Here is a 19,281-nt window from a genome sequence, read left to right as displayed (position 1 = left end):
GTCAAATTTCTGAGTGCAAAAACAATAGGACAGTAATTGTTGCAGACTTCAACTACTACCCTAATATCAATTGGGATACGAACAGCGTGAAGAGCACAGAGGGCACAAGAGAACTTTTTCAGCCAGCACGTAACAAACCAAATGGGGGGGTGGGGGGACACAATTCTAGATTAAGTCTTAGGAAATGATGCTGGGCAAGTGGATCAGGTAGCAGTGGGGGACCATTTGGTGACAGTGACCATAATACAATTAGATTCAGCATCATTACGAAAAGGACAAAGATAGAACAGGAGTAAAAGTTCTAAGTTGAGGGAAAACATTTCCCAAAGCTGAGAGGTGACATGGCAAAAGTGAACTGGATACAGCTACTAGAAAGGGAAAAGTGTCAAATCAGTGGGAGGTATTCAAAAGCAAAGTTCTACAGGCACAATATAGAGGTGCCCTCCAAAGAAAAAGGGTGCTACTGCCACACCTAATGCCTCCTGGTTATCCAGAAGCATACAGGACAAGATAAAGCAGAAAAAGAGAGCTTATGACAGTTACAAAAAGATTAATACTGTTGAAAGCTTAGAGAATTTAGAAAGTAAAGGGGTAAAGTAAAAAAGGAAATTTGGAAAGCAAAGAGGGTACAAAAAATATTGGCAGATAAAATCAAAGAAAGCCCAAAGATGTTTTACCAGTACATTAACATCAAGAGGATAACTAAGGAAAGGGTGGAGCCCATCAGAGATGCACATGGTAACTTATGTGTTGATGCCGCAGGGTTCTCAATGAGTACCTTGTCTCTGTCTTCGCTAAGCAGAGACATGATGCAGACATTCTGGTTAAAGAGGAAGAGTGCAACATATTAGATACAATAAGCATAATGAGCAAGGAAGTACTGGAGGGGTGGCATCCTTGAAGGTGGATAAATCACCAGGGCTGGATGGATTGTATCCCAGGTTGTCAAATGAAGCCAGGGAGGAAGTAGTGGGTGCTCTGAGGATCATTTTCCAATCCTCACTAGATACAAGCAAGGTACCTGAGGATTGGAAGTCAGTGAACACTGTACCAATATTTTAAAAAGATGCAAGGGATAGACCAGAAAGTTACAGGCCAATCAATCTGACTTTGTTGGTGGACAGATTATTGGAATCAATTCTGAGAAACAGGATAATTTGTCACTTAGAAAGGTATCGATTGATCAGGGATAGTCAGCATGGTTTTGCTAGGGGAAGGTTGTGTTTTACGAACTTAATAGAAATTTTTGAGGAAGTAACAAGGGATTTTGATGAGGGTAGTGCAGCGGATGTTGTCTACATGTATTTTAGTAAGCATCTGACAATGTCCCACATGGCAAGTGAGATCTTATGGGAAAAAGGGGAAGCTGACGAGTTGGATCCAAAATTGGCTCATTGACAGGAAACAAAGGATAATGGTCCATGGATATTTTTGCCAGTGGAAAGCAATTTCCAGTAGCGGTCCACAGGGCTGAGTGTTGGGGCCCTTCCTGTTTGTTGTATATATTAATGATTTGGACTTAAGTGTGTGAGGCATGATTGAGAAGTTTGCAGATGACACAAAAATTGGCCACGCAATTAACAGTGAAGAGGATAGCTGTTGCTTCCAGAATTATATCAATGATTTGGTTGAGTGGGCAGAGAAGTGGCAAATGGAATTCAATCCGGCGCAGTGTGAGGTAATGCATCTGGGGATGGCAAACAAAGCAATGGGATACTCAATAAATGGGAGGATATTGAGAGGGGTTGAGGAAGTGAGACGCCTTGGAGTGCATATTCACTGGTCCCTGAAGGACAGGTGGGTAATGTGGTAAAGAAAGCATATGGAATGTTTTCCTTTATTGGACAAGGTATTGAATACAAAAGCAGGGATGTAATGCTGAAACTGTATAAAATGCTGGTTAGGCCACAGCTGGAATTGTGTACACTGCTCTGGTCCCAACATTACAAGGAGGACATAATTGCTCTGGAGAGGGTGCAGAGGAGATTTACATGGATATTGCCAGGGCTTGAAAATTGCAGCTCTGAAGAAAGACTGGACAGGCTAGGATTGTTTTCCTTAGAACAGAGGAAGAGGTGTGACCTAATTGAGGTGTACAAAATTATGAGGGATCTAGATAGGGTAGACAGGAAAGATCCATTTCCCCTAGCTGAGGGGTCAATTATCAAGGGTCATAGGTTTAGGGTGATTGGTAGAAGGTTTAGATGGGACATGAGGAAATACTTTTCACTGAGGGCGGTGGGCATCTGGAATTTACTGCTTGAATTGGTGGTTGAGGCTGAAATGCTCAGCTCATTCAAAAGATACCTGGATATGCACCTGAAGTGCTGTAACCTGCAAGGCTACGGACCAGGTGCTAGAAATTAGGATTAAAAATGAGCGGCTAGCTTCTTTTTCCTCCTTTCATGGCCGGCGCCTGCACGATGGGCTGAATGGCCTCTTTCTGCACATTAAAGTTTCTATGGTTCTAAGTTTCTCAGCCGGTGGTATCTCATACCTCATTGTACAGACCCCTTGTAATCACGAAAACCAAGAGACTCTCACATCGAAACTCGCTGTGCTTGCATAGCTGCTAACAGACACATCACACTTGGGCCAAAACCAGAAAATGCTGGCAAAACTCAGCAGGTCTAATAACATCTGTTGAGAGAAAGACAGAGTTAACGCTTTGAGTCCGTATGACTCTTCTTCAGAGCTCTGAAGAGTCATACGGACTCGAAATGTTTAACTCTGTCACTCCCTCCACAGATGCTGTTAGACCTGCTGAGTTTTTCCAGCATTTTCTGTTTTTATTTCAGATTTCCAGCATCTGCAGTATTTTGCTCTTACATCACACTTGGGACTGTCCAGGCCCATTTCAAAAGGGAACTAAAGGGACGTCATTTGAATCTGATAAGTTCGCCTTGCTAGCGGAGTCAGTGGGTCTGCCTAGACAATGGCTTCCTGACACTAGACCCTCAACATGGATGGTAACTCATTCAACAACTAACGACTGGGACATCATCAATCCTGAAATCAAAGCCAGCTCCAGACACTGGATAGACATCCCCTTTGGAAGTCATTGGAGAAAGCAGATCACCTGATTCAATTGACCATTTTGAAATCTCTATATGCCTTTGAGAACTGAGAAATCCTTAGTCTTTTGTTTTGTAATCAACTGGAAAGGACTCCAGCTGCCCAGCTGAGTAAGCAGTCAGTTACCATCTCTCAGCTCCTCCAAGCTTGTCTCTGCTGGAAGATTTCCTACTATTGCCTGCAGAACCAAACCAGCCTCTGTGTACCTATTTCATTTGCATTATCCACACCAACTGCAAACTGCACCCTACAACTCCTGTCTTCAGCTAGCTGAACTTGAACTTCTATGTGAAAGAATTCCTCATTAGACTGACACTGGAAATCACATGAACCAATGTTTATTTCTATGGTCCTTGTACTGTTAATATCTAAAGATGTAAAACCCCTCACCCCTCCCTCTTCACCACTTATACTGTGCATGTGCATGCAGTAGAGTGGGAAGTTGCGAACACTCCTCCCCCGGTTTTGAATGTGAAATAAACTAACCTTCTGAGTTAATCATAACACGTGTTTGCTGTGGGCTATTAGTAAATTGGATCACACAAACCAAGAGTTTTGGAAAACATGCTACCACATACTTAAAAAATAATTTAAAACATCTTTTGCTTATGGACAGATGGTGAGAGGAAATCAGTGCAGTTTGCCTCTCTCTCTTCTGTCTGTAATATCACAAATTTAGCCTAAACTTAGACTTTAGAGTTTTTCCTCCTGTTAGACAGGTGGCGTGAAACAGCAGAGGGGTTGAGATAGAATAACAGACCTGCAATAACCAGGCTTGGGCTAACAAGTGGTAAGAAATATTCGCGCCACAGAAGTGGTGGGCAATAACTGTCTCCAACAAGAGAGGATCTAACCATTGCCCCTTGACATTCACCATCACTGAAACCCACTTCTAACACCATTGACCAGAAACTGAACTGGACTAGCCATATAAATACTGTGGTTACAACAGCAGGTCAGAGGCTAGGAATCCTGTGGCAAGTAGCTCACCTCCTGCTTCCCCAAAGCCTGTCCACCATCTACAAGGCACCAGTCAGAAGTGTGATGGACTATTCTCCACTTGCCTGGATGAGTGCTGCTCCAACAACACAAGAAGCTTGACACCATCCAGGGCAAAATAGTCCGCTTGATTGGCACTCCACCCATAAACATTCACTCCCTCCACCACCAATGCACAGTGGCAGCAGTGCGCACCATCTGCAAGAATTCACCAAGCCTCCCTGGACAGCAGCATCCAAACCCACGGCCATTACCAGCTAGAAGGGCAAGGGCAGCAGACACATGGGAACACCACCACCTGGAAGTTCCCCTCCAAGCCACTCACCATCCTGACTTGGAAGTATGCTGCAGTTCCTTCACTGTTGCTGGGTCAAAATCCTGGAACTCCCTCCCTAACAGCACTATGGGTGTACCTACACCCCATGGACTGCAGCGGTTCAAGAAGGCAACTCACCACCACCTTCTCAAAGGCATTTAGGGGTGGGCAATAGATGCTGGCCTAGCCAGTGATGCCCACATCCCGTTAATAAAAAAAAAATATACTTCTGTTTGCAGCATGGGCCTAACGTGCAATATCACAATGCATGACCTACATAACAAGATTGTATGACAGAAAACGGGGACCTTCTTGTCACATTTATAAATTCCAGAGAATTCTGGCTCTGGTAGAGGTGGGGGCATAGCATAGTCTGTGGCCGAGCAATGACTGACAGACCACGACTTCAGGATTTCCACATTAATCTGCCCATGCGCTAAATCCTGAAGTTGTGGTCAGTTTAAGAGGGGAAACGGCAGCAAGCACCAACAGTTCACCGTCAAATCCCCCTGCAAAAGTCAGGGCCAATATATTTTTAGATATTCCTGACAAATTATTTTTAACCTTTTACACCAATGTGCTTTTCTCTTTCCAGGTGTTGATTGGTCAGCTACTTGTTTCCATTTTTAAATTTTATACTATTCCAAATACAACAGCATTTGTATTTGTTTCCAACATTTTATTTTTGCTATTGTAAAATTTGTAGGGTTCAGTTTCAGTCAATAATACTTAATAGATAATTTCTCACATTGTCAAGCGTACATTAATGTGGCATGCGCTGCAGCCCCTTAACTACAGATGTCAGAAGATCAACCTTCACAGAAAGAAGAAATTACACAGGATTAATGGCACAGAAATAGGCCATTCGGCCCAACCAGTCTATGCTGATGTGTATGCTCCCTTCCACCTCCATCCATCCATCTTTCCCCATTTAAATCTACCTACGCAACCATCTATTCCTGTCTCCCTCATATACCCCTCTGGTTTACCCTTAAATGCATGTATACTATTGACTTCAACTATTGGTAGTGAGTTCCACATTCTAGCCACTCTTTGGGTAAAGCAGTTTCTTCTGAATTCTCTATCAGATTCCTTGGTGACTATCTTATTTCGATGGCCTCTAGTTATGTTCTTCCCCATAAGAGGGAGCATTCTCTCTGTATCCTCTGTCAAAGCCTTTCAAAATTTACCATGATTCACTGACTTCTACCCTTAAATCAATTTTCCATCCAAGCTGACATTGATGCACCTATTCCACAAGCCTCAATTTCATTAACTAGCCTCTCATGTGGTACTTTGTCACTTCCTTAAAATTCACACAGACAACATCCACTGCATCCCCTTCATCAACCTCCTATTACTTCAAAAAAAATCAATTAGATTAGTTAAGCACAATCAACCTTTTACAAATCCACACTGGCTCTCCTTAATTAACTCAAACTTTTCCAAATGCCTGTTGATTTTTTTTCCCTGATTATTGTTTCTAAAATATTACCCACCATTGAAGTTAAACTGATCAAAAAAGTGCTCGAGGGCCTCATTAAACAGGCTCTAACCCTGATCAAGGAAATGTGTTTGCGCTACAATATCCTGCACAGAAATATTAGGGAGTATCTAGGCTTTCAGCCTCAAATGCCTTAAAATAGTCATAAAATCAAAGACTTACTTTTGTCAAGTTAAGATCAATAGGTTTAAAGCTCTCTGACTAGATATATCACACCCACCCAACAGCAACTACTAAGAAAATATGCAAATTTTTTTTCCTTCTCTCTCTCTCTTACATGCAACCCAAGATCATATTCACTACTCAAGGCCCATAATTTTATTTTTTTCATTCATGGGATGTGGGTGCTGCTGGCTAGGCCAGTATATATTGCCCATCCCTAATTGCCCTTGTGAAGGTGATGGTGAGCTGCATTCTTGAATCGCTGCAGCATTCCCAAGGATCTGGACAAAAATATAATCAAAGAAAAATACAATAGATGCTGGAAATCTGAAATAAAACCAGAAAATGTTGGAACTACGCAGCAGGACTGACAGTCTTTGTGGAGAGAAAAAAAAACAGAATTAATACTTCAGGTTGATGATCTTCCATCAGATCTGGAATAAAATTGGATAGGCTGGGGTTATTTTCCTTGGAGCAGCGAAGGTTGGGAGGGGACCTGATAGAGGTGTATAAGATTATGAGGGGCAAAGATAGGGTGGATAGGATGGCACTTTTTCCATGAGTAGAGGGGTCAACAACCAAAGGGCATACATTTAAGGTAAGAGGTCAAAGGCTAAGAGGGGAGTGGAGGAGAAATTTTTTCACCCAGAGGGTGATGGGCGTCTGGAACTCATTGCCTGAAAGGGTGGTTGAGTCAGAAACTCTCTTAACATTTAAGTAGTATTTAGATTTTCACTTGCGTTACCATAACCTCCAGGGCTATGCGCCAAGCGCTGGAAAACGAGATTAGCATTGTCAGATCTTTGTTGAAAGGCATGAACACAATGGGCCAAATAGCTCCTTCTGTGCTATAAACTGCCATGAGTCTAAAATAGCCACAACTGATTTTAAGCAAGTACAGAGATAGAAAAAAAGGGGAGGGAAAGAAAGTACAAAAAGTAAGGCTATGATATGAAATTACTGAACCCAATGTTGAGACCAGAAGGTTATAAAGGACTTAACTCAGAGGAAGTTCTGAAACAGATATATGTTGAGCTTGGATGATCGCTTTGAGAAACACTTCCATTCAGTACACAAGCGTGACCCAGAGCTGCTGGTTGCCTGCAGTTTTAACTTTTCCCCTACACTATTCTAATGAAGCACTTTACAGCCTTGCAACTTATTATTAGGTTCAACAATTTCAGATCACAACCTCTGCCTCCATTTATTTATCAAACAGCAGCTGCTGCAATGATTCTGCTATTCCCATTTGCACCACCTCGGTACAAATCTTCTGTTTCTTTATTTTTCCTATTATCATTCTTTTGCCTTGTGCCATCAAACCTCTCGTCACATTGAGCAGGATTTTCCCTTCGTCGGGCAGGCACGCCAGAGAATGGCCGCGAAATGGACCATTGGGCTCCAACTGCGATTTCACGCTGGCCGGCCAATTAATGGCTAGCCAGCGTGAAACGCATGCTGAGAGCCTCGGCACTACCGGGGTGGGGGCGGGAGATGCGTGAGCGCTGAATTCTGGGCATGCACAGGGGAGCACGAACAGAGCTGCCTCAGGGAGCTGAAGGATTTTAAAATGAAAAATAAAGATTTTAAAAATAAGGGAAATGTCCTCACATGTGACTGTCACATGAACAGGGGTATATTAAAATTATGTTTCAAAGTTTTTTAAAAAATTACTGTAGGAACCTCATCCTGCCCGTGGATAAGGTTTCCTCAAAAATGCAAAAGTCACCTGGCCTATTCACCCGCCCACCAACCATAAGGTTGGACGGGCAGAGAAAAATTCAAATTAATAGCTAGTTTAATGGCCTTAATAGGCCTCTTTAATTGTCGGTAGGCTTGCTGCCAACTCTCACTTGCACCCACCGACCAAAATATCGGGCACTATTTTACTCCTGATCGGGTCGGGCACATGCCAGCTCACGGGACGTAAAATTCTGCCCTTTATCTTTCTGGCCCTCCAACCACTACACACCTTTTCTTTTGTTCTTTCCTTCCCTTACTCCTTTACCCTTAAATCTGAAACATCTAACTTTTTCTAGTTCTGATGAAAGGTCAAACTGAAATATTAATTTTTTTTGCTATTGACATTGCTTAACTTGAAAATGCCCAGCATTTTCTATGATACATGCACAATGCTATAATATCAGCAAGCAGAAACAAGTCAATTTTTGTCCTCTTTGGCAAGTACAAATTGGGTTGCTGTTGCCTTACAGAAAAGAGGGTACATCTCTGATGAGGGATCACATGATCACCCATGATTATAAATAATCTGTCACCAATTAATATTTCTTTGCCATTGCACTGATAAATTCACCTTTTCTTGATATAGCTTATGAAGCCAGGCAGCACATTCCCCTTCATCTTCAGGGATCTCTTCCAATGGGATTCGTCTGCAGATCGAAAAGTAGTGTTAAAACATTTTAAACACACTAAAAATATTCAGACTACATAAATCTGAAACAAATGCCATTAGCTAAGTCTCCTTCCATTTGTAGCATATAAACAAACTTTCTAGTAGAGATTTTCAATGCAGTTGAAAAGAAAAAGATATGCATTTTTTTTATTCCTTCTTGAAATGTGGGTGTCGTTGGCAAAAAAAGCATTTATTGCTCATCCCTAATTGCCTTGAGGTGGTGTTTGTGGATCACCTTCTTGAACTGCTGCAGTCCACGTGGTGAAAATGGTCAAAGTTCCATAATTTTGACCCACTTCAAAAGTAATTCAGTGGCTGTAAAGTGTTTTGGAATGTCTTGTGATCATGAAAAACGATATACAAATCTAAAGCTTTCATATTTTTTTTAGGGAAGATTCAAACTGACAAAGACTCCTGAAATGCAGTTTTGCTGATAAACGAAGAGATTTTTTTGGAAGCTCAGATCATGCACTTTCAGACTCTCTAAAAACCTATAGGATTTGTTGATCATGAGATTTAGCACCCTACTTTTACTGAACCGCCCATAAAAACTTGGGCAACAAATAGACACAAAAATTTGGGGGAAAAAGTTGCTAAACTTACCAAGAAGCCACTGCCATCAGTGAATCACTGAGTCATTGTCAGATTATAGGTAATCTTAACCTGAACAACCATCTGATGAGATCTGGGCTCTGACGGAATTTACTTCACATGGGACTTGCATTTTTTACAGGAGACCTTCATAAGTATACACTCTATTCAAACAGGTTCTGGAGCTAAGATGCTATTATTTCAACCTAGTCTAAATCAATCCCCTTCTTACAAAATTCCTTCGCAGATTCAAATTTAACAAATCTGTGAAAATAGCTCAAGGTCAAAGGAGAAGATTGTAGTATTATGCATTGCTTTTTTTCTTAAAAATGCAAGATTATGTTTACAAAATAGCATAAAAATACCAGTGCAAAATGAGAGCTCCTGTGTACAACAAACTGCCAGATGCTGACAGTAAGAGTTGAACAAAGCTCATGAAGGAATACATTGTCTACCGTGCTTTGCCCAATTTCACCCTTCTCTATCATCTCTGTTAGAAATAATCTGAGACAATAAAGCATAAATGTTAGTGGCAGGCATACTTTTAGGGACAATAATCTGAGATGAAATTAATTGGCATTTGGAAAGTATAGTCTAAGAAATTAAAGTTAGCACAGATTTATTAGAGGTAAGTTGTGTTTAACTAATTTGTTAGAGTTCTTTGATAAAGTTATGGAGAGGGTTGATAAGGGTAATATGGTTGATGTTGGGCATATAGACTTTCAAAAAAATATGTTTGACAAAGTGCCACCCAACTGGATCAGCAAAATAAAGCCCAAAGATCAAAAGGGACAGAGGCAATGTGGACATAAGATTTGTTAAGGGACAGAAAGCAGAGCAGTGGTCAACAGTTGTTTTCCAGATTGGACAGAAGTATACAGTGGTGTTTCCCAGAGATTGGTATTAGGTTCACTGCTCTTAATATATATTAATGGCCTCAGAAATGTAATAAACAAGGATTGTAACAGACTTAAGGAGGTCATGAAGAGACTGGTAAAATGGGAAGACATGAAGTGGATAAAATTTAGCATAGAGAAATGCAAATGATACATTTTGGTAGGAAGAATGGGGAGGTGCAAATGAAATGAAGGAAACAATTTTAAATTTTAAGACAATTGGTGAGTTACAGATTCTGATTGCAAACAGAAACCTGGTTCAAAGGTGGGCAGGACTGGATATTAAATAATCCTGGGTGCAAGGTGTTCAGGAAAATAGGAAAGGAAAAAAAGGGCAAGGGTGGCAGTATTGATTAAGGAGAACATTGCAGTGATTCAGAGAGAGGACATCTCAGAGGGGTCAAGGACAGAATCTATTTTGCTAGAGCACAGGAACAAAAAAGGTGCAATTACATTGTTCGGTATAGTCTATAGACCACCAACTAGTGGGATAAATGTAGAGGAACAAATTTTCAAGGAAATTACTGAGAGGTACAAGAATTTTAGAGCGGGGGACTATAATGGGGGACTTTAATTATCCAAATATAGACTGGGATATTAACAGTGTGAAGGGTAGCGAAGGGAAAGAGTTCCGAGAGTATGTTCAGGAAAATTTTCTACAGCAGTATGTTTTCAGTCCACCAAGAAATGAGGCACAGCTAAACCTGGTTCTTGGGAACGAGTTGGGCCAAATGGATCAAAGTGTCTGTAGAGAACCTTTAGGTGACATTGATCATTGTAACGTAAGATTTAGTTTGGCTAAAGAAAAAGACAAGGGGCAAACCAGAGTAAGATCAGTTAACTAGGGAAAAGCAAAAGTCAGTAGGCGAAGAATAGATCTCGGACAATTAAATTGGAATCAAAGGCTGGCAGACAAAATGGTAACTGAACAACGGGCTGCCTTTAAAGAGGAGAGAGTCAGGCACAGTCAAGTTATATTCACACAAAGGCGAAAGGTAATGCAGCAAATCCGGAGTTCCCTAGATGATGAAAGAGATAGGGGTTAAGATGAAGAAGAAAAAGTGTGTGTATGACAGATATCAGGTACATAATAGAAACAAGAATCAAGCTAACCATAGAAGGTTCAAAAGGGAAGTGAAAAAACAAATAAGAGAAGCAAAAAGAGAGTATGAAAAAAACTGGCAGCTAACATAAAAGGGAATACTAAAGTCTTCTTTAAGTACATAAATAATAAAAAAGAGTGGTAAAAGAGTTGGACTGATGAGAGACCAAAAAAGTGATTTATGCATGGAGGCATGGGGCAGAGTTGAGTTATTAACTGAATATATTGCATTTGTCTTTAAAGGAAGATGCTGTGCAGGTCATGGTGTAAGGGGTTGGGGGTGGGGGGGGTGGGTAATACAGACACTAAAAAAATTCGAAATAGATAAGGATGTGGTATTGGATAGGCTGTTTGCTCTTTTGATAAGGCACCAGGACTATAAGAGAAGCATATAAGGGTATTGAGGGAAGTGGGATTAAAAATTGCTGAGAAATCAGCCAGGTTTTCCAGTCTTCCTTAGACTTGGTGGGGTGGTGGTGACGGTGGCATGTGATGGAGGTGGCCCACAAGACTGGAGACTTGCAAATAATTACAGACCTTTTTTTGAAAAAGGGTGTAAGATAAGCCAAGCAATAGCATTTTAACTTCGGTGGTAGTGGCGGTGAAGCTTTTAGAAACAAATCACTCACTCAATCATTCAGGACAAAAATTAGTAGTCACTTGGTATGGATTTGTAAGGAAAAATCAAGTTTAACTAAATTCCCACAAATTTCTGATGAAGTAACAGAGAGGGGGGTTGATGAGGTCAGTGCTGTTGATCTGGTGTACATGGATTTCCAAAAGACATTTGATAAAGTGCCGCACAGCAGACTTGTGAGCAAAGTTATAGCTCATGGAATAAATGGGACAATAGAAACATAGCTATGAAATCGGCCGAGTGAAGGAAACAGTAGTGATTAATGGATCTCTTTTGGACTGGAGGGAGCTTTGAGGCGCAGTTTCCCAGGGTCAGTCTTATACTCTTGCTCTTTCTGAAATATAGTAATGATTTTAGACCTTGGTGTACAGGGTACAATTTCAAAATTTGCAGACAATATAAAACTTGGAAGTATTGTGAACTGTGAGGAGGGTAGCACAGAACTTGAAAAAGCCAGAGGCAGGTTGGTGGATGGGTGGACAAATGGCAGTTGAAATTCAATGCAGTGAAGCGTGAAGTGATTCATTTTAGTAGGAAGAATGCAGAGTGACAATGTAAAATAAAGGGTACAATTCTTAAGGGGTGCAGGGGCAGAAGGCCCTGAGTGTATATGGGCATAAGTTATTGAAGGTGTCAGGTGGAGAGCACTGTTAATAAAAACATACAGTATCTTAGGCTTTATTAACTGGGGCATAGGGTAAAAAAGCAAGGAGGTTATGTTAGACTTGTATAGAACACTAGATGGGCCTCAACTAGAGTATTGCATCCAGTTCTGGCACCACACTTTAGGAAAGGAATTAGAAAAAGTACAGAAAAGGTTCATTAGAATGGCTCCAGGCATGAGGAACTTAAATAATGTAGATAAATTGAAGAAGTTGGGACTGTTTTCCTTTGGGAAAGAGAAGGCTGAGAGGAGATTTGATAGAGGTATTCAAAATCATGAGGGGTCTGGGCTTAGTGTAGATAGGGACAAAACTGTTTGCATTGATGGAAGGATCAAGAACAAGAATGCACAGATTTAAGGTAACTGGCAAAAGAAACAATGGAGAGATGAGGAGAAATTTTTCATGCAGTGAGTGGTTAAATGACCTTTTCAATTTGTCCTGCCACCTTCAAAGATTTGTGCACTTGCACCCCCCAGATGAGCAATTCATCTAGTGGTTAAGACCAGAATGCACTGCCTGAGAGTGTAGTGGAGGCACGTTCAATTGAAGCATTCAAGAGGGAATTGGAATATTATCTGAAAAGGAAATAGAGGGTTAGGGGGAGAAGGCAGGGGAGTGGCACTAGATGAATTGCTCATTGGGAGAGGTGGTGCAGACATAACAGGCTGAAAGGCCTCTTTCTGTGCAGTAACAATTCTGATACTGAAGATGCAGGAACAGAGACATCTGGGGGGTGCAAGTGCACAAATCTTTGAAGGTGGCAGAGCAAGTTGAGAAGGTCATTTTAAAAAAAAAGCAGACAGTACCTCTTGCTTGATTAATAAACGCATAGAGCATGAAAGCAAGGTGTTTATGGTAAACCTTTAGAAATCACTGGTTAGGCCCAGCTGAAATACTGCGGCCAATTTTGAGCACTACATTTTAAGAATTCAAGACCTTAAGAGAGGATGCAGAAGAGATTCACTAGAATGGTACCAAAGATGAGGGATTTCAGTTATGTGGAGAGCTAGGGCTGTTGTCCTTACAGCAGAGGAGCCGAAGAGGAGGGTTGATAGAAATGTTCAAAATCATTGAGGGTTTTGATAGTGAATAAGGAGAGATTGTTTCCAGTGGCAGAAGGGCCTGTAACCAGAGGACATAGATTTATGATGATTGGCAAAAGAAGCAACTTTTTTTCTTTCCTCACAGCGAGTTGTGGTGATTTAGAATGCCCTGCCTTCATCGTAATATTTTAATGAGGCTGCCTGCCAATGATTTTCTCTCTCCTCTTGCTTTAACGCTAGCTGTCAGGGGTTCCCAGGCCTTAGAAAAACTGGTAGCTGAAGGGAAACAAGGACTGTTGGATGAGACAGGCAAGTGTCTTTGCAGCACTGCTTGTGGGTCAGGAGGAACGGTAGTGCTTTCCCCCAGTCCACCATCCTATGTTGTTAACCTCCCCAGAAATTGGACACCACCCTAACCACACCATCAACACCCTCTGCCCCCACCAGCAACCCAATGCCCTCCACAACCACTTTCCCGGCCTGCGATCTCCTCCCCCCCCACCAAATCCTTCCAGGCCAGCGATCTTCTCAACAGACATGTTGCAACATCTGATATTCCATCCTCCCCTCCCCTAACTCCATCAGCTTCTCCATGCCCTCCCCCCACATAAATATTGAAGCCAAAAATTCTACAACAAAATACAAAAGAAAATGGCTATGCAAATCACATGCACTCCAGCATCTTACCGAACATACAGATCCGCATGGTACTTTTTTCCATGTAAAGTTCCTAGCAATGTCGGGTTTTCACCATTTCTGAAATTGAGTGTAGCATCATACACAGCTGGAACTAAAAGAAATAATTTCAAATGAAAACAATACAATAAAAGCCAAATATAATCTACAATTATAAAATGCATTGTAATTAAGTAAAACCGTTAACATCACAGGCCAATAAGTAACAAAGGGCAAAACATATTTAGTCAAAATTGCATGTCTGATGTATATCACTGCAAGTTCATCATCTTGTTGAAGCAAAAGGCCAGATTTTCATCTTGGGGACAGGAATTGGGAGATGGGGAAACTTCCCAACATTGTGATTCTGCTTCCTGACCAACAATACCCCACAACCCTCTTTCCACTACTTGTGGTACAGGTAGGCTAAAGTTAGAGCTACTGCCTCTTGCAGCAAGCCAGAGGCAAATATAGAGATGTATAGATGCCAAGGTGGCCAAGTCAAAAGGTTCGCCTCCATCATAACACTTACACTTAACTGTGCACAAATCTTTCAATACAACCAAGCTCATAGTCCCCTTGACCCCTGCTGAGCTGAATCCATTAGTGGGTTTGGAACTCAACCAAGAATTTGTAATGAGATTCTATTGAATAACTGTCAACAAAACCTCCAGAGCACAATACATTAAAGCTTTTGAAGTCAGCCAAAAATTCAGCCATTTGTCAAAGCTTTGAAACAGCTAAACAGAAAGCTGAACTGAAATTCAAGGAAAACAAATGCAAAGGGAACAATTGACAGTCAAATCTGAATTTCAATGTTTTACAATGCAGAATAGCACAGTGCCCAGTGAACAATGTACTCTAACATACCTGAAGACATTTCTACTTTCACAACAGTGTTCAATTTAATGGTCACTTACCTTTTCAAAACAAAGCCTTTTCATTAATCAAAAACCTATCATTTGACATTTTCTTATGGCATGTGAAGTTGGCAACACCTTTTGAACTTACACGGTTCCGACTCCAAACCAGGGTTCCACCATGGCTCATGACACCTCTGAGCTAGTGAGAACTACATTGCCCGACTGCATGAAAATTGCAACAGGAAGGGGTCAGAAATGCCCACTTTGCAATTGACCCAGCAACATGGGAATAGTTGGAAGTGGGCTCACAACCCACCCTGATAAAACTTGGCGACAATGAAAATGGGGGCAGGAATCCTGAATAGAGTTCTGCCCACCATTTATAAAGCCTGCCCAATGTAGATTGGCCCTGTGTCAGGACAGGAAAATCAGGCCCCAAGTCTGAAGATAATAAAGAGTTATGCACATAAAAGTTATAACGAGGATTTTCTAGTTTTGAGGCCATGATGTTTGCTTTATGTAACAAATGTGATGTTTTATCAATGTTTTCATGATTGCATATTTTTCAAAAAATTCAGTTGCAGTAAAAAAAGGAAATCCTGAAACCAATTTGTCAGCCACACAGTCATCAGTATGGGGAAATAAGGATTAAAACAAGGATGAATTTGAAATAGAAACAGGGGCAGGAGCTTGAATTAACTTCTATATGGATCACTTCACATTCCTACTTCTGAATTGGCAAGATTGATCTTCTTGCAAACCATGCAGACCGGGTTAGAAAATACCTTATAGACAGATATTTTTATGCATCTCAAGAGCAATTTTATTAATTAGGGATGGGCTATAAATGCTGGCCTAGCCAGCGATGCCCACATCCGATGAACGAATAAAAAAATATAATCACTTCCTTACCTGCATTCCTTAGACATTGCACGGTGAGTGCAAAGCCTTTTGTTCGAGGGAGTAGATGGTACTTTAGCTTGGGCAAGCCTTTTGCTTCAGCCACCTGCATGCTGATCTGGTGTTTTTTCTCTGTAAATCGTGTTCCTTCACAGTGAATCAGAAACTGAAAGTCAGAGAATAATCAAAGCCAGTAAGTGGTTGAACTACATTCTTGTAGATGCTACTGTAGAAAACTATGCCACCAATCATCTTATTGCCACTGAAACTGAATGCAGATCCAGATACTGCATTTTTGTTCTGTTGGAAACAAATCAAACCTGTGTTTCAGTTGCAATGCTGGAACCTTCCAAGCAGTTTCATATGAAAGATTAAAAATATTCTCTCAACATTTAGGCCATGAGGCATTATCATTAAGGTACCAATTTAAATAATGAAGTGAAGGATCAACTTTTCTGAATGGAGAGCTGTGGCTAGTGGAGTTCCGCAGGGATCAGTGCTGGAACCTTGGCTGTTTCTAGTATACATAAATGATTTGGAGGAAAGTGTAATTGGGCTAATTAGTAAGTTTGCAGACGACACTAAGGTTGGAGGAGTTGCAGATAGTGAAGAGGATTGTCAAAGGATACAACGGGATATGGATCGGTTGGAGACTTGGGCAGAGAAATGGCAGATGGAGTTTAATCCGGACAAATGCGAGATAATGCATTTTGGAAGGTCTAATACAGGCAGGAATTTTACAGTAAATGGTAGAACCCTTAAGTGCATGGACGGGCAGAGAGATCTGGGTGTACAGGTCCACAGGTCACTGACAGTGGTAACGCAGGTGGATAAGGTAGTCAGGAAGGCATATGGCATGCTTGCCTTCATTGGCAGGGGTATTGAGTATAAAAGCTGGGAAGTCATGCTGCAGCTGTATAGAACCTTGTTAAGCCACACTTGGAATACTGCGTGCAATTCTGATCGCCACATTACCAGAAGGATATGGAGGCATTGGAGAGGGTGCAGAGGAGGTTTACCAGGATGCTGCTTGGTCTGGAGGTTATTAGCTATGAGAAGAGGTTGGAGAAACTCGGATTGTTCTCACTAGAGCGACAGAGATTGAGGGGCGACTTGATAGAAGTTTACAAAATTATGAGCGGCATGGACAAAGTAGACAGTCAGAAGCTTTTTCCCAGGGTGGAAGAGGCAATTACTAGGGGACATAGATTTAAGGTGAGAGGAGAAAACTATAGAGGAGATGTGTGGGGCAAGTTTTTTTACGCAGAGGGTAGTGAGTGTCTGGAATTCGCTGCCAGAGAAGGTGGTGGAAGCAGGTACGATTGTGGTGTTTAAGAGGCAGCTTGACAAATACATGAATAGAATGGGAATAGAGGGATACGGACCTTGGAAGTGCAAAATGTTTTAGTTGACGGGCAATATGATCAGAACTGGACGCAAAACTCCAGCTTGAGGCATAATACAAAATAGGAAGTCCAATTCTCAGTGTGCAGTAAAGGTCAAGCCGCGGAAAAGAAATGAGCTTAAGTTGCAAATTTCCAGGCAGTTCAAAAGAGACATGCATGAACAACATAGAATAAATCACCCAAGTCACATGAATAGGCATTATTACCAAACATTATACATTATTGCCAAGATAAAGAAAAGTAATACATGTGATCAAAATGAGGAGTGTATTTTAAAAATGCATCCAGGACTGCTTCCAATATCAGTTTAACAAGCATTTCTTGTGTTAGTTCTGGGAAGTGAAGTGGAGCAAATAACTATTCAGAGTGGGAGAACAACTGCTCTGGCTGCTATTTTCCAATTAGTTTTAATTCAAGAATGGAAGAGTCAAGGAAATAATTAAAGATAAAAGATGTTGGCTAGGATGAAGAGAATTTAAAAAAGACTTTGCTCAAATTGACTGGCTAAAAGGGTGAGAAAAGAAATAGGATGGCTGAGCAGTGGAGAAATCTTCAAATATGAGACACAATAAAGTACAAAATATAGGTGAAAAGGAAATATTAAGAGATCAATTGATCAAAAATTTAGAACTAAAGTTAAAATGTAAGAGGGTGGCATAATACAAATGTTGGCTACCAATATGAAAGAAATTTGAGGAATATGGAAAGCAGAGAAGGGAACTGTAAAGGTGGATGAGAAGGGCTAAAAAAGAATATGCAAAAAAAGCCTAGCAGAAAATATACAGGCAAAAATGAAGAAACAACTTGCACTTATAAAGGGCCTGCAACATAAAGAGTGGACATAGATACAATGAGCTGAATTTAATGCTTCGAGTACACACAGTTTCACAAAGGGAAATAAGCTTTTTCTAATTAGTTAGTGTAGATATAAACAAGATCCAACAGAATATCAAAGATCAGCTTCAAAATAAACGCAGTCAGTCAGTCAAACACACACACACATGCACATGCAAGCACACGCGAGTCCAGAGCTCCCTAGATGACAAAGAAATAGAAATTAAGATAAAGAAGAAAATGTGTTGTTACGACAGATGTCAGGTAGAAAATACAATTGAGAAGCAGATTGAGCATACAAGATTCAGGGGGCAGATGAAAAAACAAATAAGAGAAGCAGAGAGGAAGAGTATGAAAAGAGACTGGCAACATAAAAGTGAACTCCAAAGCCTTAATATACTTTCTATAGGCATACAAATAGTAAAAGGAGGAGTGGGGGCAGATTAGGGACCAAAAATGAGATTTAAGCATGGAGGCAAAGGGCATATCTGAGGTACTAAATGGAATACTTTACATCTGTCTTTACCAAGGGAGATGATGCTACTCAGGATATGATGAAAGAGGAAGTAATTCAGACACCAGAAGGGTTTAACATTGATCAGTTTTATTATACTTTCTATAGGCAAATAAATAGTAAGAGGAGGAGTGGAGGCAGATTAGGGACCAAAAAGGGGATTTAGGCATGGAGGCAAAGGGCATATCTGAGGTACTAAATGGAATACTTAGCATCTGTCTTTACCACGGAAGAAGATGCTACTCAGACTATGGTGAAAGAGGAAGTAATTCAGACACCAGAAGGGCTTAACATTGATCAGGAGTTGGTATTGGATAGGCTGTCTGTACTTAAAATTGAGAAGGCACCATGACCGGATGAGGTCATCCAAAGATACTGTGGGAAATAAGTGTGGAAACTGTGTAGGCACTGGTCATAATTTTTCAGCCTTTCTTAGACAAATGGGTGGTGCTTGAGGACTGGGGAATTACAAACATTACACCCTTGTTCAAAAAAGGGTGCAAAGGTGAGACCAGCAACTACAGGCCATTCAGTTTAAACTTCAGTTGGGGGGAAACTTCTAGACACAATTCAAGACAAAACGAATTGTCATATGGACAAATGTGGGTTAATTTAGAAAAGCCAACACTGATTCTTTAAGGGAAAAATTGTTTTTAACGAACTTGGAGTTTTTTGAAGATGTAGTA

The 19,281-nt window shown here is 40.9% G+C and overlaps 1 protein-coding gene across 5 annotated transcripts in view; it reads right to left on the bottom strand.

Annotated features, from left to right (window-relative positions):
* The window catches only part of agpat4 (1-acylglycerol-3-phosphate O-acyltransferase 4 (lysophosphatidic acid acyltransferase, delta)), a 180,198-nt gene that overhangs the window by 48,329 nt on the left and 112,588 nt on the right, over nt 1–19,281 (bottom strand). For all 5 annotated transcript variants that reach the window (XR_005945266.1, XM_041205939.1, XM_041205931.1 and 2 more), the window contains 3 exons: nt 15,854–16,007; nt 14,091–14,193; nt 8,371–8,446 (listed from right to left, as the gene is read on the bottom strand). Coding sequence is in view for 4 of the 5 variants with exons in the window: in XM_041205939.1 (XP_041061873.1) it covers nt 8,371–8,446; nt 14,091–14,193; nt 15,854–16,007 (333 nt within the window). In the remaining variant the exon portion in view is untranslated. The remainder of the gene's footprint in view (nt 1–8,370; nt 8,447–14,090; nt 14,194–15,853; nt 16,008–19,281) is intronic.

This window comes from Carcharodon carcharias, chromosome 2 (assembly GCF_017639515.1).
Source record: "Carcharodon carcharias isolate sCarCar2 chromosome 2, sCarCar2.pri, whole genome shotgun sequence".
In the NCBI taxonomy this organism is placed as follows: Eukaryota; Metazoa; Chordata; class Chondrichthyes; order Lamniformes; family Lamnidae; genus Carcharodon; species Carcharodon carcharias.
The sequence above is the reverse complement of the archived record's forward strand: the minus strand, read 5'-3'. Positions and strand labels throughout refer to the sequence as shown.